The 25,120-nt window shown below is 35.5% G+C and overlaps 1 protein-coding gene across 2 annotated transcripts; it reads right to left on the minus strand.

The window, feature by feature from the left end:
* Positions 1 to 237: 237 nt before the first annotated feature.
* On the minus strand, positions 238 to 17,860 carry LOC113777876. Of its 2 annotated transcripts, none has more exons than XM_027323096.1 (12): positions 17,773 to 17,860; positions 15,347 to 16,793; positions 9,707 to 9,714; positions 7,296 to 7,471; positions 4,941 to 5,001; positions 4,753 to 4,851; positions 4,400 to 4,494; positions 3,992 to 4,105; positions 2,751 to 2,818; positions 1,932 to 2,042; positions 1,147 to 1,316; positions 238 to 542 (listed from the first exon to the last, which is right to left on the minus strand). In XM_027323096.1, exons 2-12 carry the CDS (start codon positions 16,726 to 16,728, stop codon positions 409 to 411), a joined length of 2,418 nt encoding a protein of 805 aa, XP_027178897.1. In that variant the 5' UTR covers positions 16,729 to 16,793; positions 17,773 to 17,860; the 3' UTR covers positions 238 to 408. The 2 variants fall into 2 exon arrangements, with proteins under 2 accessions (XP_027178897.1, XP_027178896.1); XM_027323095.1 differs by having other exon boundaries at positions 1,079 to 1,316.
* Between the last annotated feature and the right edge of the window lie 7,260 nt (positions 17,861 to 25,120).

Consider the following 25,120-nt stretch of genomic DNA (forward strand, 5'->3'; position numbering starts at 1 on the left):
ACAGATTTGGTACGAGCCAAATTTCCTGAATACCTTGAACCTTTTTCAAGCTTAAAATAATTTGCAAGTCCTTATCACAAATACCCCAATATTCATTTACTTCAACAACATAGCCCAACTCCAACGCCCGCCCCCCCCCCCCCCAACACAACACAAGGAAACCTCCGAAAAACAACCGACCAACCAACCAAATAAATCAGCTTCCTTCCCACCATAAGCACGTGTAGTCCACGAGCATTTCTTTTGAAGAAATTCTGGTTATATAGGAGGATATTAAAAACAACTACGAGCTAATAACAGCAATCTCCAAAATAGTCTAAAATTCATTGTATGGCATTGTTTTGGAGCATCCAAACCAGTACATCAGTCTATGAAACTCGGAAGTATATATATTACATGACAAAAAGTTCATGATAATTCAACTCTGCCAGCTAATTTGGAGACATGAAATGTGCCCGGGCAAGATGGTATTCTTTCCCGGCAATCACAACACCAGTAGACGTCCAATTGATATCCTCCCATTCTAGATTGTCTGCCAATACCTGTCAAATAATTTCATGCACACAGCAAAAGTTTAGAAAAATGGATCCTGTCATAGAGACATTATGCTAATTTTTCCTAGGTGACACTTGCAGGTTAGGAGTCCAAGTCATTTCATTTTGTCTACACATTCATGTACAATTGTTTGTTGCTCCATTTTCATTGATTTGTCCATTTAACTTGCAAGGGATACCATTTACGAGTTCTTCAAAAAAAAAAAAAAACTAAAAGCTTGATAATTTGAGAGAACTACAATTATCCCAAGAAACCAAAACTTGAGATTTCAGAAGTTGCAGTAATGCTTTTAGTCGTGCTCTCTTCATGTCAAACTAAATATACATAGATAAACTCATAAGACAAGGAAAGAAAAGACAACCCCCCCAAAAGGTGGCTGATCTACTTTCAGTGTATGCTAAAAAAGGTCAATCTCATAATGAATGAAGAAGGACCATACTACATAGATGTATTAAAATCTCAATATATCTCACTCCTTTCTCTTTCCAAATAAGAAGAGTTGCATATCACATTAAGAGATTACCTCCACATGCTCAAGGGGCAGTGGGATCCCAATTGATATCATCTTTGTTTGGCGAAGGAGATTCTTACAACGAGACCATCGGAAGGCATCTATAACAACATTTTCTCCATCCATCAGGCCTTTTTCACCATTTGAAGTATGTGAGCTATGAGTTACAGATTTGTCAGCTTCTGCTTCTTGGGCCTGAGACACTGATGTAGCCTTTACCATCTTCTCTCCAGCAAAGCAAAGCTCAAACCTATACTTGCACGAGTTAAGAGTAAATGAATAGCAACTTGCCAGGAAGGCAATAGCAATTATCAGGTTGCATCTTGAAAGAAGAAGATATTCCCATGCATCAAGATAAATAAAAGTGCTAACAGTTTGCTTTTATGTAAAATAAAAAGAAAAGAAAAAGATTTAAACATTCATTTCCTCTTGCAACAGCCTCTAACTAACAAACAAATAAGTCAGAAAATTTTGATCCAGGCTAATCAGAAAATGCTAAAGCAAAACTCATCATAACAAAAAATTATGTGTATAGCTCAATTATCGCTGTCCTGGAGAGAGAGAGAGAGAGAGAGAGAGAGAGAGAGGAGGCCCCAGTAGTCTCTTTACTTTCCTGTTTGACAAAACGGATATTGTAAAATAATTTCACCGAGGATGCTCAAAATAAAACTGAGCATAATATGATACATGAATCTTTTAAAAAAAAATACCAATAATACTCAAATAGTTTGATTAGCACATCCTTTCTCCTGTCTAGATATTCTATTCAAACATGAAGAATTGATTGTTTCTCGAAAGGTAAATACATTGACTTAAACCAGAAGCATGAAGAAAACATTTGCTTACTATTACCAACCACCATTACCTGCGGCTATGGGTTTCCAAGTAGAGTACTTCCCCCTTTTTCAAGCGCGAAGCTGTAAACAGGGGTTTCTTAAGCCCCTTGTCTGCAACCACACTGATGCTGTATTTAAGCCTAGACAGACAAAAGGAAATAGACTAATCAAAAGAGCAAAGAATAGGTGAATATACAAGAGCTTATCTGATTTATCACTATGAAGTTTCACAATAAATTGGTCATTTTCTAATCAGTTCAGGTAAACAGATTTATACAAGCATGTCTCTTTAATAGTCTATATGAACTCTCTTGGATTCTCAGTCACTATAAATTCATTGCTGCAGCACAGAAAAGATGAACATGCAAAATTATCACTATAATGCACATATGAGAAAAGGTTCTACCGGCTAAGTAGAAGATGGGCTCCACTAATTTCTGTCTGTACTACTTGTAAGCCAAAAAATTCTTGATTTGAAAGACGACCAATTTTGCCAACTAAAAGCACAATTCAAGAACTTAAGAATCATTGCTAGTTTTATGTATTACATATGATGTTTCACCCCCAAATGCATGTCTTTATCTATTAAGCCAGAAACAAAGAAAGTGAACAGAATTTACAACAATACTAGAAAATTGTCTAATTCCATCCTTTTTTGTAGCTTTAAAAACACGAGAAAATCTTACTACGAAATTCAGCCAATGGTCCCATCCCCCTGGCATCCATAATCTTCCTACTCTATTTACCAACGAAAAAACTTCTAATACTTACCAATAATCAGTTCCCAAAAACAAAAATAAAATCCTTCAAAAGAAGCAAACTAGAACAGTCCAAGTCATATTACTTACCAAGGCTCACCACATAGGTTGAATTGCACAGTCACTTCTCGTACAAATCTTTGTTGTCGTAGTGCATTCTAGAGAGAGAGAGAGAGAGAGAGAGAGAGAGAGAGAGAGGGGTGGAGGGGAGAAGGGGAGAGGTAAAGAAATAAAAAAAGTTAGTTAAAAATAATACAAAAAAGGTATACAATAGCAGCGTCCTTAGTAAACCAAACATAATATGCATATTTGACATTTGCAATCTGTTAGATACTACTCAGCAAGCTTACAACGCTCCTTGAGCACATCTCTCGTGTCTTTTGAAATTTAGAAGGGCTAATCCATCTATTCAGAACATTTAGAAAACCCGTATCTTACAAGAACTTAAGACATCTAATGCTCTTAAAGAATACTCCTTCCTCTGGAAAAAAAGAATGAATAGATAAGAACGAAAGCAAAACCAATGGAATGAAAATGAAAAAGAAGATAAAGAAAGATGAGATAAGAAGAAAAATTTTCCTGCCTAATCAATTAGTATTTGATAGCTATTAGCCGCTATAACACAGCTCCAGTAATCAGAAGTGGACTATTTATGTTTGCCACTGCAAATGCGCAAGTTGCGCAAGTCCGCCCCAAGACACTAAAAAGCTTGCAGTTACAGCTCCCACCATCCCCTCCCTCCCCATCACAAAAATGAAAATTGAACATTCTCGTAAGATGATGAAATCACATAAACAAAGAAACATAGCAGCTGTCAAAAGTTCACCCAAAAAAGGGAAAATCAACATTTTCAAACATATATTTGACCTCAACCATAACAATATGACCACCAAATCCCATTTAAATGAAAAAATTGTGAACTACCATGACTAAGAACATAGCAGATCTAAGGCATGATGCTCTAGGGCAGCTCTTTAGTTGAAACCAAAGTAGGGAGGAATACCAGAATAAATACAGCAGCTTATTGAGATCCACAGGCAACAACAAAACCAATATAGAACAAGCGAAAAAAGAAAATAAGTCCTGGAACTATTAAACTCCCAAATAAAGTTATCTGCATTGTCTTTAGCATCTTACAGGGAGCATCTTTTGTAAATCTTTCAGAAGAATTATTGTTCAAGGTTGTGTTTGTTTTTCCCAGAAGCATCAAATAAAGTTTAAAGTTCTTAAAATGTAATGACAACAATGCTAGGAAAGATGATGCAAAAATCAGGAAGGTGGAAAGCAAATGTTCACACAGAAAGAGTTTAATCTGAGTTTTGAATAAGTACCGAAGCTGCAGCCCTGGTAGTCATGGTGCGCTCAACAGCAACTGGGGCAAGAGTAGGCTCCATAGAAGATGAATGTGTAAGACATGGCTGTACATCAAAAACTGCCCCTCCTTTCTGAAGCACATGTAAGGTGGACGAAACATTAAACTGTGCCCCAGCAAATAAAACTTGCCTGCTCTCTCAGCCCATAGAATAAACCAATGAAATATAGATCTTAAACCAAGTCATTTATTGTTAGCAAGCAATTAACAACCACAAAGTTGACAACTAAAATTGCTAGAGAATGACAGGGACAAAAGATTCATACAATGCAACTTCTAAAGTTGAGATAACATAGTAGTAAGTGTTGCAGATAAAGAAAGGAAAGCATAGGAGAAATGAAAAAATGAAGAATGTAAGAACTCGAACCTTCACGACACAACAACGCTCAACACGGTAACTGCAGCCAATGGCAGCTCCCCAAGAACGCGATCTAACATTGTTTCTCAGCATTGAAAGATAGCCTTTAACATAATTCAGTTGCGAATTAGACATATATCGACTGATGTATATATAAACTAATATGATTGCAAATATTATATATATAACGTCAACCACTAGGATCGCAAATTGTGACTGTTGAGTACTCTATAACATGATATAAATTAGCAATAAGTTTTTTCAAGACAGTAAGCACTCATATGATGCAAATTTTAATCTAAACTAGCTTTGCAAGCACTCAACACCAGAAACAGTAGATATCGAGTTTCATGCTGACTTACAGTCTTGTGGAGGTAATACTCTGATAGTGACACGTAACTCCTGAATTGTAGCTTCAAGGGGTGATGCAGTCGGACGACAATAGCCAGTGTGCATAAGAACTAGAGAGAAAGGAGCATATCATGCAATTCATAATTCCCAGAATGGTCATCAGAATATCAAAACACAAATAAAATACAAAACCACTTACCAGCAACAAGATCCGAATCATCAGTATATATGTCTGTCCCCCACAGCTGGCCACCTCTTACCTACGCATATGTAGTGCCAAGAAGATTAAATGAGTGTCCAATTTGATGCAAGCAAGTAGTGATCACAAAAAATCAGACAGGAGAGATGGCGATCTCACAAAGAAAGTGAAATTAGATTAATCTGATTGATGAAAAGAAAATAAGAGTAAAATCAATTAATTCACATTTATTTGTATACATTCCGATATGTTACACACTTTCCCTAAAGGTGACTTAATTCTTACAGTTCATGATATTAATACCCAATTTATCTTTTTTCATTCTTTGAGATCTCCTACTATCAAATTGACATGAAAATTATCATTTTTGGTTTCATAACATTTTTCATACAATAATGGAAACCATGTTAGTTAAGGGCACTTCTTATCATGTCCAGAAGTCAATCTCCAACATTATAGTCAGAATGCTGCCAGCGAAGTGGTTCCAAGGAGCAAAAGCAATCCTATTCAGTCCAATGGCTATCGAAACTCCATGCTGCATAAAGTCTACAAAGTTCAACCAATTAAGAGCTTAACCTAACCAGAAGGTTCTTCCAAGGGAACCAAATGTGTTCCCTGATTCTTTTTGATATGTTCAAAGGAGCTTCCAGTATCACAAGCTCAGAAAAAAAGTAGATCTTGTGAAGGCACTTAAAATACTTGATATAACTCAGTGACAGAAAAGTGCCATACCAATACTGTGATACCTAGTTTAAAATATCACCAGCAACAAGTACCTTACACTCTAGGCAATCAATTTGATAACATAATGTCTCGTAAAGTGGTGAAAAAAAATAAAACAAAGCAAAACAAAACAAAAGCAAACATCCTGGAGCTGAACAAAGGTCCTTGCTGGTGATTTGTACAAATAAATTGTCCAGTTAGCAGGAACAAAAAAAAAAAAAAAGAGAGAGAGAGAGGGAGAGCGACGGATACAGAGAAGATTCGATGGCTTTGGAACCAAGCAAAGGGCAGAAATGCTGCCAGAGAAGATCACCAGAATTCATAACTAAGGGGGTGCTTGGTTCATGTTTTGGAATTGGTATTGGAGATGGAATGATATACAAAAAATTAGTATGGGTTTGAACCCCTGGTATTATTCCATGGACTAGTGCTTGGTATAAATATAGTTGGAATGGTATCAAAATTAATTTTTTATTTTCTAATTATTGTTCTTGGATTGATAATCACGCCCACCATCAAATCACTACCAATCCAAATCTTTTTTGTTTTTTGTTCAACAATATCAACAAAAACTCATGACTAATCAATAAAAGATTTGAACGATTTGAGGAGCACGATTGCAATGAGGAGGACGATTTGATGGCAAGGGAGGAGAAGAAAGGGTCTACTGGGGTGAGGGGGGAGTGACCGGCTGTGGGAGAAGAAGAGAGATTTTGTCAGATGCTATGGAAAAGGAAAAAAATCGGTGACCTCCAACTGGTCTTGGTCCCACCCACTAAGGCTGGACTTGAAGACATCAATGGGTCCTTTGCCAAGCTTGTAGAGGTGGACCTTGACCTCGGGCACCTTCATTCTAACCGAACGGATCTTACGGGGAGAATTCAGATAATAACGGTGATGACTCGTCGGCGTTTGCTGGTGCTGCTTCCTCTTCGATTTCTTCCATTTGAATCTATTTTTCTGCCGGCAAGCCCATGTGGGTGTTGTCAAATGCTGATAAAGAGGGAAAAATAAGAAAAAAGGGAGGAGTTGCCAGATGCCATGGGGGAGAGAGAGGTGTTGAAGGCAGCAAGGAAGGGGAGGTTCGATGGTGGAAGTCTGGGAGAGGGAGAAAGAAAGTATTTTAACAAAATATTTTGTCTTTTATTTATTCACTGTTGGAAATGAGTTGAGGGTTTTGAGTGATTCCTTCCAATATAGTCAGGAAACATAAATTGGACATGATTCCAATATTTCAATTGCCATTCCAGTGTACCAAGCACTAAGTATTGGAATTGTCATCATTCCACGTGACAACATGGATATTTTTGGAAAAATGCATTTTGTAAAGTAAACTACAATTGCAACAACTTTTGCTCCAAGATGCCAGCTATTCCTCATGGTGCTATTTATGAAACCCAACTAACAATAGATCTCTTCTAATTAAAAGTTTAACCTAGCCAATCGTAAACATGTGTTATCCAGTCTTTCATTTTTTGTCCACAGAAAATTTTGGCCAAATGAAGAAATACATTTTCATCATCTGTTTTAGTTCCTCAACTACAGCCATTCATTTTGGAGCATACACCTCAAACTTGGATTATAACACCTACTTGACCCAAAAGCAGGGTGGAAAACAACTCAAAGAATCACCTGGCGGTTTGCTGCAGAAACATGCTCAGCTGGTATCCGAATATCTAGAGTAGGACCATTTGAAGAACTTTCAGACATCTTATCTGCTTGAGATGCTTCATATTCTTTCCATACTTTAGTTAGCTCTTGCATGGATTCACCAACTTTATAAACAATGGTGGACACATCAGGTTTACCTGCCATTAAAACAACATTAACGTACAAATTGTGATACAGAAGATGATAAAAAATCTAAACCCAATGATTGAGTAATTTACACAGAGAATAACATGAAAGTGAAAAAAGCCTTTCACAATGTACTGAATGTACTCGAATAACTCAGAAGGTCCAATTAAAAACAAATGAGGATCAAAAGCACCTTAAAATCTTTAAAAGTCTTTGCCAAACATGTTTCTGAAAGAGTCTAAAGATGCTCAGGTAGTCTTCACATGAATTGGAAGATGGAAAAAGAGGAAATTAATATTGTCAAAGGCCCTTAATGCATTACCAAGTACAAATGCAGAAGCGCCATACCAAATGAAACCTAGTACAGCCAAAGTTCCTGACTGTTTTTCTGAGTAGATATAAAGAAGCAAGGTATCACCTTTTTAAGCATGCCATGAACTGCTCAGGAAGTCTTTTCGTGAATTTGGAAGATGGAAAAAGAGGAAACTAATATTGTCAAAGGTCCTTAATGTACTATCAATTCCAAATGAAGAAGCATCACACAAAAGGGAACCTAATATGGTAAAAGGTCCTGAACTACCGAGGAAAGATGAAGCAGCATGGTAACACATTTGTAAGCAAGCCATGAAATGTATTAATATCATCAGCATTCTGATAACCCAATAATCTGTCAAAGTGTATTTTATAATATGCAAGATGGGATCTTAGACGAAATCACACTGCCAGTTTGTCACCAGGGAACTTACTGGTTCACCCCTCTCTGCATCCAGGAGGGGAAAGTCTTGAACCATTAGACTCTAACAAAAATTAATAATTACCCCCATCATACACATGATGCAACCATAACATTCTCAAGAGTTAAACATGAAAAGAATGGAGCAGAGATACTCCCTCCAACCAAACTTCAATGTCCTTAACTTCCAGGTTTGGGAAGTAACAACTCTTTCTGATCTTTTCCCCCTTTCATTTTCAGAATTTGCTTCCACATGGTAATCTATATCAGTAATTTCACAGATCTGTTTCACTTGGAATTTTGTTATTTCTTCAACTGATTTTTTCACAACTTAAAAACACAGAAAATCACTACTCCAAACAATCCACAAGTCTGACAGGGAACAATTCAAAGAAAGCATTCGAGATGAACCATTCTAGAAAGCCTGAAAATAAGTTTGAAAAGTAAATTTTACTATTGTTCAATATAAATCTTGTTAATTTACTTGCTAGGAAACAAATATCGAAGCATATTCTGCATAGTTAAGAACTGGGACACTTGTAAGAAATGGGATGAGTTGCAATTTTATACTTCCCTCGTGACTTATAATTTCTGGAGCCATTTTCTACCAAAGGTCATAAAGTATGATCTCAGAACTCTGTTAAAGCAAGTCAAAAGTCTAAAAATAAAACATTGGCTTTATCACAAATTGCTGTTCAACATAGAAGAAATATTGATGCTGCTTAGGAGTAGAACATATGCATGAAAACTAGCTCCTTAGCAGCACTAACTGCACTGAGTCTGTGACAATATGGATGCTCATAATGGATGAGGATTCACAAAAGCAAGGCACTGATGATGCAACGAGGAGAGAGCTGAGTGAACAACCTGAATTACAGACTGGCACACATTACAAGTGTGTGCACAGGTGCATATATGTGTGTGGTTGTGTGTGTGTGTGAGAGACAGAGAGAGAGGGGGGTGCTTCCATGAGAGGCTATAACAGCAGAACAAAATGTCAATCAAATCTTGATTAAACTAGTCAAACCATATCGGGCATAATCCAATTCTAACATCTTAAGCCAGGAGGGGCACACATCAAGTGTAACTTTCTGTCTATGCAACACAATAGAATTTTTCATGTAGAATATCAATGCAGACTTTTTACGAGGCAAAGCAAGTTTTTGTAACCTTTTCATATAACTAATTCAGTAGCCCAACATCAGCAATCTAATGCATAAGAAATTTCCTACACAGCATCACGGAATAAATGATTCACAGAGTAAAGCATGCATTAAATTCAAGCTGAAAATATATCCGAGTATGGAGCACTTCTGTTCTGCATGTCCCACAGTGTCCCATGCCACAGTTCAAATGTTCTATGTTTTGTGTAGCCATCGAAGGGTCTGAAAGCATATGAAAAAGAGTACAGATGAAAGAAGAAAAAAATCATGCCAACATTAATATGCACATACTCCCCTTCTATGAATCAACTTCATAATTCTCTGTTGCATGAATTAACATAACAGCTTACCTTGAGACCTGCGAAAAAAATAACGGGCAAAAGGCAGTAAGTAACCTATAGCTTTGAACCTATCCAAGAATTTGTAACATTGTACGAGTAAACTCAAAGTCTCCTTTTCACATGAGCATGCAAACTACTATGCAGTAGATGGTAGACCGCTCAATACATAAAATTCGCCATCAGTATTAATGATAAATGCAATTCCATAACTCCATTAACATCATATCATCATCACAGAAATAGTCATTTGTCGCAACATTAACCTTTACTCATGAGCTGACTTGTCAAGTGTTTCTATCATGCCAGTAACTAATTGACCATAGAATCATATAAAATACAATTTTTCATTCCTTGGTACGAACTTACTGTTGATAAAGTGGACCTCATTTAAGGTGGCACTGTGCTACCTTTCTGCAATTTAACAACTAAAGTCATGCTCAAAATTTCGAAACAGGGGTTTTTTCTTCTAGTTTCAATATTCAATGGAAGGTCCTGAGAAGCTTTATCGTAGGCGGTATATATAATTCCTCAAACAGTTAATAGAGGTTATAACAATCGATAGGTAATTATTCGGCCTAGAAATTATAACAGAATATGTTAGAAGCAGGTAAGGAAGTGCATGCAAAAACCAAAGGTTACAAAGGTTAATACTTTTAGTCTACCTATGCCTTTCAAACAAAATCACTACCTCAATATCATATATACCACCACTTAACAAACTTTTCCCTCAGCTCATCTATATCAGCAGTTTTTTCATCAAGACCTTGTGGGAGATGGCATTTATTTGATTTGACAAAATGGTACACACATAATGGACACCCTCTAGGAGACTAAAAGGTATCAGTAGATCAAGTAGGCAAGCCAAACTTGGGCCATATTGAGTACAAGGCAACATTAAGTGTACTAGCCCTCCTACACTACAGCACCGAATAAAAAGAAACACACAGAAAGTCATTCTTTTGGGGACACGTAAAAGAGTTCAACAAACTAAAACACAACTAATTGACACTTTTACTCAAATTCATGGAAAACTGAAGTCATTGATATAAGATTTCCAAAGAATAGCCACACCACAAATAGATGAATATACTATATATGCCTCAAATGGACATACCTCAAGTGCAATAACTTCTAATTGCATGTCAAAATAGCTAACAGCCAGATCAGTAGTAAATATTACTCAAATTTCCACCAAATTTGACCATGATAAATGTAAGCCTTGTTATCAGCTCTGTACAGCAATAAAAGAAAGTATTGCACAGAAATACCATAACCATATTTCTTTTTCTTTTTTTTTTTTTTTGGTCACTATGGGATTAAAAGTACTCCTACACAAGAAGAAAACATGTACAAAACTTAACCAAATTCATCTTGTTAAAAGAGCAAGGCACATCTAGTCTTATGATCAAGTGTACTAATCGGCAAGCAACATGGTAAGAGGTTCTATCTTATATAATACTATCAAATATCGGTGTCATATTCATACTATTACATGCACATAAGGATCTTGAAAGCAATATCAAAAGAAATCTTCACAAGCCCTGAAACTTTTACATGTAACTTTAATTGGAGACTCTAGATCCATACTCACCCATTAAACCCACACCCTTCCTACTCTAGGTCCATACTCACCCATCAACCCTTCCAAGCATTAAAACTTGTAACTTTAGCACTATATACTAGTACAAGGTAAGGATCTAGGATAAATATGCATTGATTTTAACTCGCCCAACTTTATCTCCCCCTTAAATAGGAAAATGACCAGAGAATATCAAAGCACCAGATTTTCAAATTAATCAAGCATATGGTAAGCACAGCTAAGCTTCTATTTAATAGCTATAACGATACGATTCTCGATATGCCAAGACGAATCAAGAACGTGAACCACAAGCCCTGGACCTAGGTTAAGGTATAACGTTCGGGGATGGAATTCATAATCAATCAAGGACTGCGCGAGATTGATTAGAACGGGAAGAATGACACCACAATCAAGGTGATTACTTGATTGATAAGTCGGCGAATCACCTTAGGCCTACTCTAAGATGTTCAAAAGGCAGTCCAAATCAATCTGCTGTCTCTAAGATGTATTTAGGACAAAAAGCAAGATGGTTCGATTACGTTCAAAGACAAATTAGGAAAAAGTATCCTAAATTCCACATTCGTCAAGGATTTGTGCCAAGATCAGATGCTCAGAAAAGTCAAACAAATTTATAAATGTAGATCAACACACATACAGATGCAAAACCTAACTCTACCTGTGCCGTACAACTTGAACCACAGCAAAATTGAGAAAATTAACTTACTTTTGCATCCCGGTGACAAGAGAAACGAGGAGTAGATCAGTGAGATCTGTTCTAGATGGAGGATCTTTTGGAGGACTAATATGCCTACCGAGGGTCATGTTTAGAAATAGGTCAGGTTCAGGATCAACCAGGGAACTAGAAGGGTATTTCTTGATTTAAACTAGAAGAGCATATCTCGATTTATAACATAGAATGTAACGCTTGCTCTTTCTAATATTGCCATGTGGCTAACAGAGTTTCTATATCAATTCACTGCCGTTGATTCTGCACAAAATTAGCTGACCTTGATAAATGCCAAATGGCTCATGCCTATATACACTATAGCACTTCAAGTCACAGAAAAAGGAAAATAGGGGTCTAATAGGGTCAAGTAATTGCAATACAAATTACTTCAAACCTATACAATCAAATTCGTAGACAAGCACTTAGATGGTTACTCTTATGGATTTCAAACCTTCAGCAAAATGCACTATGCATACAATACTGAAACTAATGGAGTTGAAATGTATTGTAAACTGGTGTGTGTCTCAGATTAATTACACTCTTGCCTAACATTGAGATGATGAGGGTAAAAAATCGAGCATATTGTTTTCCTGCCCAAACAAAATAAGATCCTAACGACTTCATATCTAAGGATTTCATATTAATAACGTTTTTTCCTTCAATCCTTGAGCATATTCCATAAACTTCACATGCTTATATAGTGCATTTACCCAATCCCAAGCTGCAGTAACACAGGAAACCTTTATATAAAATCTATCATATAATTGAAACAGATGTCAGGGGCTATTCTTTTTTGCTTGATGTTATTTAGTCACATTTAAAAGGCTGTCCTCACTCAAAATAAGCTCATTGTAGCTTAAAAACTCTTTTGAGGCATCCCAGTGCTTTTCACTTTTATTCTTAGCTTACATTAGCTAAAATAATCCAAGCTCTCAAGCACCCTTTGATTTTCTTTTGCATAATAGCTTTAGCCTTTCAAGCTGTTCTAACAAACAAATCCTTGGAATTGTTTAAAGAGTCTTTCAAGACATAATTTCTGACCAACTTTTAGAAAAGCTAAAGAAAACTATAGAGGCCCATGGGCTCTATCTAGATTACAGAGGAAATGATAGCTATGTGATGGGATAAATGTTCTAACACCATGCTCAAACCCAATCAATAATGCTAGGCAGGCCAGTCAAATGGATTAAAAAACTCAATCAATGAATGAGTCCAGTTCGTCATATCCCGAGCCTGCTACAACCAAGTATGATTAATTTGGCTTTGGAATGAAAGAGCATTGCAAAGTTACAATCTATACCACATGACATTTGACAATACCATGCATTCTACAATAGAAAAAGCTACATTTAAAAGTTTGTATATCATAAAAATATTTTACTTATGGTTAACATAGAATTAAATTTTAAACGTTTTTATACAATCAATGACTACTAGGAACTTTCTTAGTGAGATAATCAACTTTGAATTAAAACCCAATGTCACTGAGATTTCTGAAATTCTTTTTCTGATTTGTTTTGTCTAATTTGGTCAAGTTAAAATGAGTTATTAAATGACTGAGATTTTATTTTGAAGTTGTTTTCCTTTATTAGAATTTAAGTAGACATGTGACAGTACAATTTCTGATATTGGCCATTTATTATGTTCTTCAATAGAAAATCTTGTTTCCACAAGAGTTTTTTTTTTAGCAACTATAGTTACAAAAATTCTTTCTAAAGCCATTTTCTTCTTGTGAAAAATTTTAGTTGCAATATAATGCAACAAAACCAAGCTTTCAAAATGCAATATATTTACCTTAGCGTAACTATAGTTTGCGATAGATAAGTAAACCAATGACGAAGTTGGTGTGTACCTGTAACACAATCCACTGTTGTGCTATTTGGTATCAAGAAGCTATTTTGAGGCCCTTTCTGAAATGTCACTTGTCCACAATGATTTTAACATGCTAACTGCTGACAGAGAAAAATACCGCTTGCTAGACACACAAGATGAAACTATTATGAACAGATTGAAAGGGCGAAAGAGGTGAGCAATCCTCTTTTTGATACTTAAATGTCACACTCACTCAACTTATTCTGATTTTCTTTCTTTTAAGCAGTCATATACCATTTCTTTTAGTCTTCATAAAAAATGGCAATTCCTTTTCGAAATTCTATTATGTGGTTCACGGGATAATGAACCTAATAATTGCAAGCTCATCTATATGGCATTTTGAATATGGAATTATAAGTATAATGTAGGAGACATGCATGATCGATATGCAAACATGCTTGATATCTCCATTTCATTACGTACTTTTTCTGGCATATAGTGTTTAATCTAAACACCAGTTCAGATATGACAGTTCAGATATGACCGAGATAACGCACGAGTGCATGCGAAAGATCTTCCCTTGCACTCTTTTATCCCTTCGAAATCTTCAACCATTATCATGTTTTTTCTTGAAAACTTTATCTAATCTATTGGATAGCAACGAGCCCTCAGCTTTTTGAATTCAATAAGTGAATAAACAGGCGTTGTTTCTTTTAACTACTATGTTAAGATAGTCAAGTTATTGGCTAGTGGAAAATGAAAGACTTAGAGCATTTGTGTAAGAATGCCGGTGAGAGAGAGAGAGAGAGAGAGAGAGGGAGAGAGCATCAAGAAGAAGAAACCAGACCAAATATCTAATGAGAATCAGTATTGAACAATACTAATATTCATCTCAAAAATTCACAAAAACTACTGCACCTTTTGCCTTTTATGTTAAATAAACATATAAGATCGGGTTCTCCTAAATCCAGATATAAAGATGTCAAAACAGTTCAAAAGGGCATTAAAATTAGATCTTTCATAAAATCCTGAAACTTCAGTATTTCTAGCTTCCCAAGACACTTGGAGAAACTTCCAGGAAGGAACCACATTAAAATGCATTTCCCTCTGAATAACATCCTTCCTCCCGAGTCATCAATACAAAGATCAAGAAAAACCAGATCTACCAAGAAAGATCTTGTTCTTCTTTAGCAGCTAAATACTTACAACAGATCAAAGTACACCCTTATATTCGACTATGAGACATGGTAAATTAGGCATGCAATCTTTGTAACTTATTTTTAAAAATTCAAATAAAAAGGAATAAATTAAACAACCTTGACAATTAGCATTTAGCTACAATTAAAAGATTGTTGATACGCAAATTATTAAAAGTGAGAGTAATAACCAAAACAAGGGGAAAAAGACACTTCCACAAGTCAAGACCTGAAGTATCAAATTATCTCGAAAAATGCATCTAAAGAAATAAAGCATGGGATATTGCCATCTCCAAGAAAATAATAGGCAACCACACAACTTTTGAAATCCATACCCTTCATTATCTTGATTGCGCGACCTAAAACGAGGATCACGATGAGTACGTTGAGGACTGCCCCTTGGCCTAAGCATCCTCTTACGCTGCTGAACTCCATAATTAAAAACTTCTCTCTCCCTTTCTGCACCCCCTTCAGCTTCACCACATACTTCATCTGACTCCTTGTCATGATTCTTATTGCGTTTCTCATATCTTTCACCTTCCTCCTCTGCATCTCTTTCCTTTTTCCTCTCTCTAATATCCCTGTCAACATTTTTCCAACCATCAGTGTCCTTTTGTTTCTTTAATTCTGAGGTTGGATTCTCTAGCTCTGCAGCTCTGCTGGGGACATCTACCATTTCCTTATCATTGTGAGGACTTTCTTTTTCAGCTCCATTCCCTGATTCCTTTTTCATAAAATCCTTTTCTCTTTCTTTTACTTTCTCCTTTTCTCTCAAAAGATCTTTCCTCTCCTTGTCCAACCTCTCAGCTTCTCTCTCTTCCCGCATTGGCTCCTTGTTTTCACTATTGCTATTGCTGCACAACTGCAAAGCGTTTCGCAGGTCATTTCTTTCTTTATCCCTTTCTCCCCAATCCCTTTGTTTTACCTCTTTCCTTTTCCTTTCTCTCTCTTTCAATTTATTCTCCCCTTTAAAATCAACCTTGTTCTCTCCAACAGCCTCACGTGCTTCAGCATACTCCCTTTCCTCCACATTTGGGGATTCCTTTACACCCTCAACTGGGCCATGCAAACTGGATCGTGATGCTTGCCATGGATCCACATTCCCTCCAGAGGCATCAGGATACCTTTTTCCCCTGTGTTGTTCATTTGAATTTTTCCAGTTCGGATGGTTGCTTGCCCCACCATAAGACTCCTTATCTACCTTTATGTCAGCTCTATGTTCTGGATATGTTTCCCTTTCATGCTTGGTTGCTTTATTATCATCTCCTCTGCTGTCAAACTTCACATCCTTATCAAGCCTACTGCCTATATGTAACTCCCTTTGTTCAACCTTACTTTCACGGTTCTCAAACTTAGGGTCCTTATTTCCTTCCTTGGTATCTCGAAATTCCAACCTGCTTTCAAAACCTGAAGGGTGATCCAAATGAGTGTCATTTGAAGATGATGGCACTCGGTACATTGGAAGCAAAGGTGATCTTCTATCTGCATCACGAGATTCAGTCCTCGGTAGCTTTGGCATCCGAGCATCCTGCCCTATGTCATAAGGACTATGGAAATCACCCGAGGTTGAAGACTCCAGTCTACCCATCACACCAGGGAATGTGCTGGAATCCTCATGCTGGAACTTTGGAGCAGAGGAAAGACCATGACTGCCACTAACACCCCCACTTCCATTTCCGACCTCCTCATGCGACCTTTTACTAGGCGGAGCACTCATGTTCTTGCTGTTCCAAAAAGCAAAGCTATAAAAATGTAAAACTTATATCATTTGCTGGTCAGCACCTGCAAAAGATTAAATTAATTGGTTAAAGTTGTCCAATTTTACAAAGCACAAAATAACTGGATCTTCACCTGGGGCCAATTTGGCAAGACTTATGATAGCATTCCAAATCTGAATACTATTTGATACGTTGCAGTATCCCAGATGAGAATAGCATTTGCACATGTTAAACACTACTAAAAGTTTACGTTTTAAAAAGAAGCCAGTCAGGCTTTCCTAGCTTCTTTGGCAATGCATCCTCTAAAATCCACTTTCTTGTCAAAAATTTTACCAAATCGGATCTTCGCAAATAACACAATCATGCCAATAGTTAAAAAATAAGAATATCGTTTTTAGATCCTTAAGAACAATCTGCATGGCACAATCAACAACTGGACAACTTTAATTCTTGTGAACCCTCAAAACCAAAGTTTTAAATACTCCCTAGGTTACATGAACACAACAATTCCATCAACAAAAGGAAAAAATCACAAAAAATAGTCAATTGAAGATTCAAAAGCGACAGAAAATTCTCAACCGTACACTCTTTTCCAGACTTCGGGACTCAATCTTTGTTAAGAAAATTCAAAACCTTCCCAGGTATAAACAGCAAAAACTCGAATTCACAGTAAAAACTCAAATTCAAGTACCTATCTCTAAAATTAACATCGAAATAATCCAGAATGGGGAAATCAAATTAACACATTCATTTATCTTACCCAAAAAACCCCCCAAAAAATCTCAGAAAACCAAAGAGAAAAAAATTGAAGAACAATTAGAAAAAACATTAGGCATTTGACGCCAAAAAGCTTTCCAGCAAAAAATTTTCACCTGATACAATCAAAACGTGCGGAACTGCATGTATTTCATGGTGTGCGTGTGTGTGTGCTTGAGCCAGTGCAAAATTCACCCGATTAATACATCCGCATAGAGTTCAGAATAGAAATTAACCAATATAAAGGTGAAATTAACCAAAAATTTGGGGAATTTTTCTTGAATTACCTCTCAGTTCTGCTGCTTTTCTTCCTCTCTCTAGCCTCTGGGACTTTGGGTTTCCGTTTGAGACTTTGGGTTTCCGTTTCCTATTTGTTTTCGGCTTCTGCCATCTGAGATTTGGTAATGTATGAAAAATGATGCCAACTAATCAAACCGAACCGGTAGAAACCGGTCTGATTGACAATTCTCGATTTAATTATACGGCTTGATTGCAGGTAAATTATGTGGAATTCTTCTCTTCTTGTTAATTAGTTTAGGTTTTTATTTTGACCCAAAGAAAGAAAGGATCTATAGCGATGAGGGGTGATAGTAATATGAAATACGAGACCGAGCAATTAGATTAAACCGATATGATTGGTTTGATTAACTATTCTCAATTTAATTATGTAGTTCAACTGGAAAAGAAAATATGTGAAAATTTTTTCTTCTTGTTAGTTATTTGCTTTTAGTTTGACCTGAAGAGAAACGGATGTATAATGACGAGGGATGGTAGTTGTATGAAATATGAAATTGAGTAAGCATATCGAATTAGTAAGATTAGTTTGATTTGACAATTCTTAACTTGTTCATATGATTCAATTCGAGGGAGAAGTATATAGACTTTTTGGTCTTGTTAATTCGAATAGATTTCAATATGACCTAAAGAGAAATTGATCTATAGTGAAGGACTAAATTGGTAAGGATTGGACATGTTGGTAATTCTAAATTCTGTACATATGGTTCAATTTGAAGGAAAAAATATTTAGAATTTTATTCTTCTTGTTACTTATTTTAGCTTCTAATTTTACCTATATGCAGCCAAGTGCGGTGGTACTAGTATGAATAATAAAACCAAGTGTTCAAACCAAACTGGTAGGATCGATTATGTTGCTAATTCCCGATGAATTTTTTTTTGTTCTTGTTATTTTCTCTATTTTTATTTCCTGAAAATTCCATTTTTTGTTGAAAATGTCTCTTTGTTTTAATTCTCATAAATTTTTCAATAATTTGTAAAAAGCTCTTTCTCTAAAACAAAGAAATCAAGAAAAAGTTTGTACAATTCAATTGGAAGGAAATATATGAAATTTCTCTTTTTTAATTCGGTAGCTTTTAATTTGTCCAAAATTAGGATGTGTAGTGAAGTTGGTATTTTCTTTCCATTATGATTTTCCTTTTTGTTTATAAGATCTTGTCTAACCTTCTAAACATCTCATACTTTGAAAAGATTTTCATTCACGTATTTCAAGATTAGATTTTAACATCTATTGTTAACTTTCTTTGACAAACTAAAATAAAAGTTTTCATATTCTATATCTTTGTTTGATGGGATGGATTTTTGCTTTTGAGAAACTTTTCAAGCACAATTTTGCAATCCTCCATATGCTTTTTTAAGAATATACTATTGTGTAGGACAAGCTTGCACTAAATAATATGGAACTTGAAGAAAGGCTTGTTGCCCGTTAATATAATTTTTTTTATAAAACAAAAATCCGTTAAGATAATTAAGTATAGCAAACCAAGAGATAGATTGTTTCTCCAAAAAATTCATGCTTGTACTCGTAATGAGTCTAGTTTTGAAATATCCAAATTTCGGCCCAATTAAAAACTTAATAAGTGAGTTTGGGTTGGTGCATCTATGGTCGATAAATGAAGACTCAAGCACAACTTTTTATGTTTATTGGACTTCGGGCTAAAAAAAGAACTGGCCCAAATTCTAAAATTCATACTTTAAAATATTATATGTAACTAATATTACAAATTTGTAATTAAAAATATCGAATTTTAGATAATTAGCACAAGTCTAACCTCAATTAGGATTACAAATTTTGTTAATAATGTTAAATCTCTACTTTACATAAACCGCGGAAGGCCGATCAACAGTAGATTGCAATTGATTGTCCCGGTTATATTGTGATTCCACTACTTATTTTGTCCTTCATGGTCTTTTTGGAGCTGCAAGGTTACATGGGGACAATTTTCCCACTGTTCATTTTTCTTTGCTAATTTTCTTTTGGACTATCTTGTCCTTTTGTCTTGGTTATCTTGTTATGTGCGATCCAATTTTGGACATGTTCAGCTTTTTACCACTTTGAGAGCCATAAGATCCCATGTGTGTCTAATCTTTTTGTTCCCCACAACTCTACCCGTGGCCTTAAACCAAGTGTTTTTTTGTGCTTATTTGCCTATCGTCAATTTTACTTCATTTTTTAACCATCTATGCATTTGTTTATGTGGGTGCTTCACTGTTTCTTTTGGCAATTAAGCACCTCTTTATATTACTGTGGTTGAAGGCATACAATGTATGCATGGCATGTCTATTTTGCATGCATGTCCACCTGTCTTGAGCTTTTTGCTTTGCTGCTATTGCAATTCGGATTTCAGCTATCTCATCTGCATTAAATGTTCATGTGAAGTGTGCTCATTATCTATCTTTTTGTTCGCCATTGATCATTTTTAATCTATTTGTTGACTTTTCCTATCCATTGGATTTGTATATTTGGCAAGGCTTCCATTGTCTTAGTCATGCTGACCAACGGTGCTCTATGATTTTTCTTCTATGCTTCACTTTTTCTTCCTACTACGAAAACCATAGAAATTTCCTGCTCTTTTGTTCCGTTAGCGTTCTACTTTTTCCCCCCTTTGTCTTGCTGGTGAGTTCTACTTCCCATTACTTACAATATTGTTGTGCCGCTTTATTCCTATTTGGTCTTTTCTTCCCTAAATTTTTTGCATGTCCACATCGAAGTCATTTTATATACTTTGTTTACAGCTTATTTGCTCTAACCTTTTTGTTAGTTTCATTAAGTGGCTCTGATTCTCTTTTGCCCCTCGCCAATTATTGCCTGCTTTGTGGCTGATTATTTTTAATGAGTGTAATTGCTCTTATATTTGTTGGAATGTTCTACTGTCATCAACAATTAAATATGTCCACTGCATTTATTTTGCTTCTTTCTGTTCATCTGTTATTCATCTATGTTGTGTCCTGTGTGCATGGTTTTTCTTTCTAATGAACTCTTTCATTTCCGTTGTCTTCTCTATGCATGTGTTTTTCTTTCTGTATTCTAACTAAATTGATGATGTATTGCAATCTCTTTTCCTTCTCATTTTAAAACTGTTGGCCATCTCTTCCATTTTCTTGCCATAGTATTCTTATACTTTTCTGTCATTTAATCTTGGTTTTATGAATTTATCATTAAACACTTTAACTCATACTTGTGCGGATCCTCCTTCTGCAGTTTTAGTTTGTTTTTCTCGTATTTTTAACCTGATAGTTACCTGTGTTTTGAGCATTTAACTTTGCGAAATGTTTAGCTAAAATCTTGTGTTTTATCCTTTAATTATCTAGCGTTGTTCTTCGATTCCGCAATATATTTGTTGTCCCATTATTCTTCTTCTTTGTGTTGTTTCTCTCCAGGTTTTTTCTTTTGGTTCTCAATCATATTTATTTCTTATTATGTTTTATATTACATTTTACAGCCATTTGATTTCTTTTTAATACTTCAAATGTTTATTCATCAAATATTTTCTTCCCACTTTTATTCATTAGTCACCGTTTCACATTTTCCCTGTACTATCCTCCACTTTTGTCTATTGTACTTTGCTCGCTAATATATAAACATGTAATCATAATCAGCACAAAAATGTATTTATCCATTGCATTTTCTCTTTTTTAGAACTGATTAGAGATGGCAACGGGGCGGGGTTAGGGTGGGGGACCTCTCTCCCATCCCCCGCCCCGCTGCCTACAAACTCCCCCCAGCCCCCGCCCCATCCCCCGTCCCCCGCTCCCCCGGCCCCGTCTCCGCCCCGCCTCGCTTCCCCCGCCGGAGCACCCGCGGGGCTAATAAAAATTTATTATACAATTTTATTATGGTTAAATTTTAACAAATAATCAAGTATTAAAATATCAACACATCATCAAATTATTATTCATTGTAATTTTACAATTGAAACTTATAAAAACAATCAAATAAAAATTATTTGAATACCAACATGATGAAATAAATATAACTAAAGTAGTCAAGTTTTCACTTTTGGCACAAATACAATTACTAATTCATTATTGTGCTTGTGCTTTTTTTAAGAAAAAAATGTTATTGTATTAAGTGTAATTAGGGATTTAGTATAAATGTATTGGTAAATTTAGTATAACCAATTAATAATTTGTATTAGTACACATATATATTTATTAGTATAATTAATAATATCAATTATATTATATATGCTAATAGACATTATATAATACATATAACTAATAATATCATTATAATATGTTTGTAACTAATTAAATTATATATTATATATATAATTATATACATATATATTTTATATATTTATTTTTTTAAAGCGGGTGGCGGGGCAGGGGATGGGGTGGGGGTACACTCCCCCGCCCCAACCCCCTCCCCATTAGCCCTCCGCGGGGCGGGTGCCCCCCATTGCCATCCCTAGAATTGATATTTACAGTATTAGCATCGAAACTTGGTTATCCTTCACATAGCATTTTAGGATATTGACATTTTCCATTTCATCTCTGTTTTTGCATCAGCTGTCTCCTGTCTAATTCGGATTGTGGATTTTTTCTGCCCCACTTTCAAGGTACATGCATTTCTTTTTAATTTAAATTTTGCATATTAACCCATAGCTATATCATTTGCTTTCATTCTCTACTTTTGTTTCTTTTTTATTTAAATATATTTGTCATTCCCATCGTTTATTGCCATTTTTATTTTTATCTTTTTCCAGCACGTATGGATTTTCTTTGTTACTGTTGTTATATGATCTATAACATAAAACTTGTGCTATCACATTCACTGTCAATTCTGTGACTTTTGCTACCAAGAGTCATCTTGTGATATGGACCAAAAGCGCAAATTTATTTCTGAAGTCGAGCATCGTATACAAGCTAATCAACGTCGATGAGAAAGATTGCTAAGAAAGCAACAGAGAAACAACAAAAAACACAACAGAATACTAAATATCAAAACAGAAACAACCACACTGCCCATGCTATACCTTTTTCTCCAATAGATGATACACTTGTTGATGTTCCTCTCCATAATGATGTATCACTTTCAGCTCTATTGAAAGCCAAGTGTACATGTTTTCAAATGCCTGTTGTTAACTTTTGTGATCAGTCAACCATGCATTTCAACTCGACAAACGACACTGTTAATCAAAGTATTCTCTTGAGCCTCCTAATCTAATTGTTTTATACTGGCTATCAAATCCATATGAAGCCTTACAAATTGTTACTGTTTGTTTTTTTGCCTCTATCAACAGTTCTTGCAACAACTGGCTGTCTGCTCTCTCAAAACATCCTTCTTGGATAGCTTTTCAAACAAATATCATGCATCATTCCTTAGTTGTAGATTTAGGTAGGTTTACTAATTATTTATCAACTATACTTTTCTCTTCTCTTCTTATATACTAACAACTATTAATTTTTCGAACTTTTGAATCCATTCTTCTTTATTGTGATCTCTTCTGCAATCTTACTATCCTCTACTATCAACTGTTCTATCTCAAGGCTGTCCATCAACCAGTAGTCTGCAGCATCCAACTAGTAGCTAGATATTATAAATTTATATATACATATGTGTATGTGAGTGTGCCTTGGATTCTTTACACTTTTTCTCGTTTCCTTATCAGTTAGAGGCACCTATATTCCATATTCTATAGGTCCACGTCGTATAAGAAGAAACATATCATTGTTGGAACAAAATACCACTTCACCCAAGTGTTTTGCTAGAAGTTCCAGACCGTATTTTTTGTCGTGCTGAGCAATTCTACATGGAGCCACCGAGATTCTGTTGTTCAGCAGTTGAAATGCACTTAGCAGAAACTCATATGCCAGAAAAATTGGTTCAACTTTATAGGGCAAATACTCCTGAAGCTTGAGAATTTCGATTGTGCATCAGGAATTACAATAACACGTTTGCTTTTACATCCCTTGGTGTTCATTATGATAAAAATCTTAGTAGAAGGAATAATGGTATATATACATTCAGAGTACAGGGCCAGATTTATCACTTTTATCAATCCATTGGATCCTTCTGAAGATGAAGCAGCAACAAACCTGTAATTATATTTTTATGATACGCAACATGAGATAGCCAATTGCATGGCAATTTCTAGCAAGTTCAGGGAATCCATTATCCAGCATCTCAAACATATTCTTCATGATAATCCTTATTCCACTTTCATAAGAAGCTTGGTGGAACTCTATGATCTTGAAGATCACAAAATTTTCTTGAAATCAAATCCAGGTTTGAATCAAAGAGTCTACAACCTTCCTGTAGTGTCTCAAGTAGCAGCAATATGGAATAAAAATGATCACAACACTGGTGATAGCACTGAAAATATCCAGATTTCACAAAGACAGGAAGCAAGCGCATATTAAAACAATATTATGGCTGTTATGATACACTTCAGTATCCACTTATATTTGCAAAGGGTGAGACTGGATGGCACTAAGGTATACTGTGAATACCAAGATCAGACATTCTTAACCAATCAGGTGCAACATGCCTGAAGCAAAGTATTCTCTCAACCCAAAATTGCTTGCACATAGATGAAGTCATTTTTGCTGAAGAAAAAAGTATTGATAACAATTAATCACAATTTCAAAAGACTCATTCAAATTTATTTATATTTTGCTGCTTTCCATTCAATTCCTCATTTATATTATTAGTTTTCACAATCAATTACAATTCCAAAATATTTATGCATATTTACCTATATTTTAATTCTATCCCTTCAATAACTAATTCATATCTTGTTCATTTCTGACAGTGTCAAAAAAAAAAAGAAAACCAAGAGACCAACAATATCTTGCCATGGATATTATACATATAAGTTTCAAATAAGAGATAGTGATGAATCAAATCTATTACACATAGGAAGACTACTACAACAGTACTCAGTGGAGACCTATGTTAAGTTGGAGACATCACGGTTGGAATTTCACAGAAATAGGCAGCAACACTTAAGAACTGAAGTTTATCAAGAACTAATGGATAGTGTAACAAGTAGTGAGATTTCAGGATAAAAAATTGGTAAACGAATTATTCTTCCAGCGAGTTTTATAGAAGGCCCCAAAGATATGCGTCGAAGATATATGGATGCCATGTCACTTATTCAACGGTATGGAAAACCTGACACCTTTCTCACTATGACATGTAATCCACCTTGGCCAGAGATAAAAAAAAAACATTTAACAGATGAAGATGAAATCCAAAATAGACCACATTTGATTTCCCAGGTATTTCGAGCAAAACTTGAGTAGTTAAAAGATGATTTGTTCAAAAGAAATCTCTTCGGTGAAGTCGCAGCTTATACTTATGTGATTGAATTTCAGAAACGAGGATTATCATAT

This window comes from Coffea eugenioides, chromosome 7, assembly GCF_003713205.1.
Source record: "Coffea eugenioides isolate CCC68of chromosome 7, Ceug_1.0, whole genome shotgun sequence".
NCBI classification, from domain to species: domain Eukaryota; kingdom Viridiplantae; phylum Streptophyta; class Magnoliopsida; order Gentianales; family Rubiaceae; genus Coffea; species Coffea eugenioides.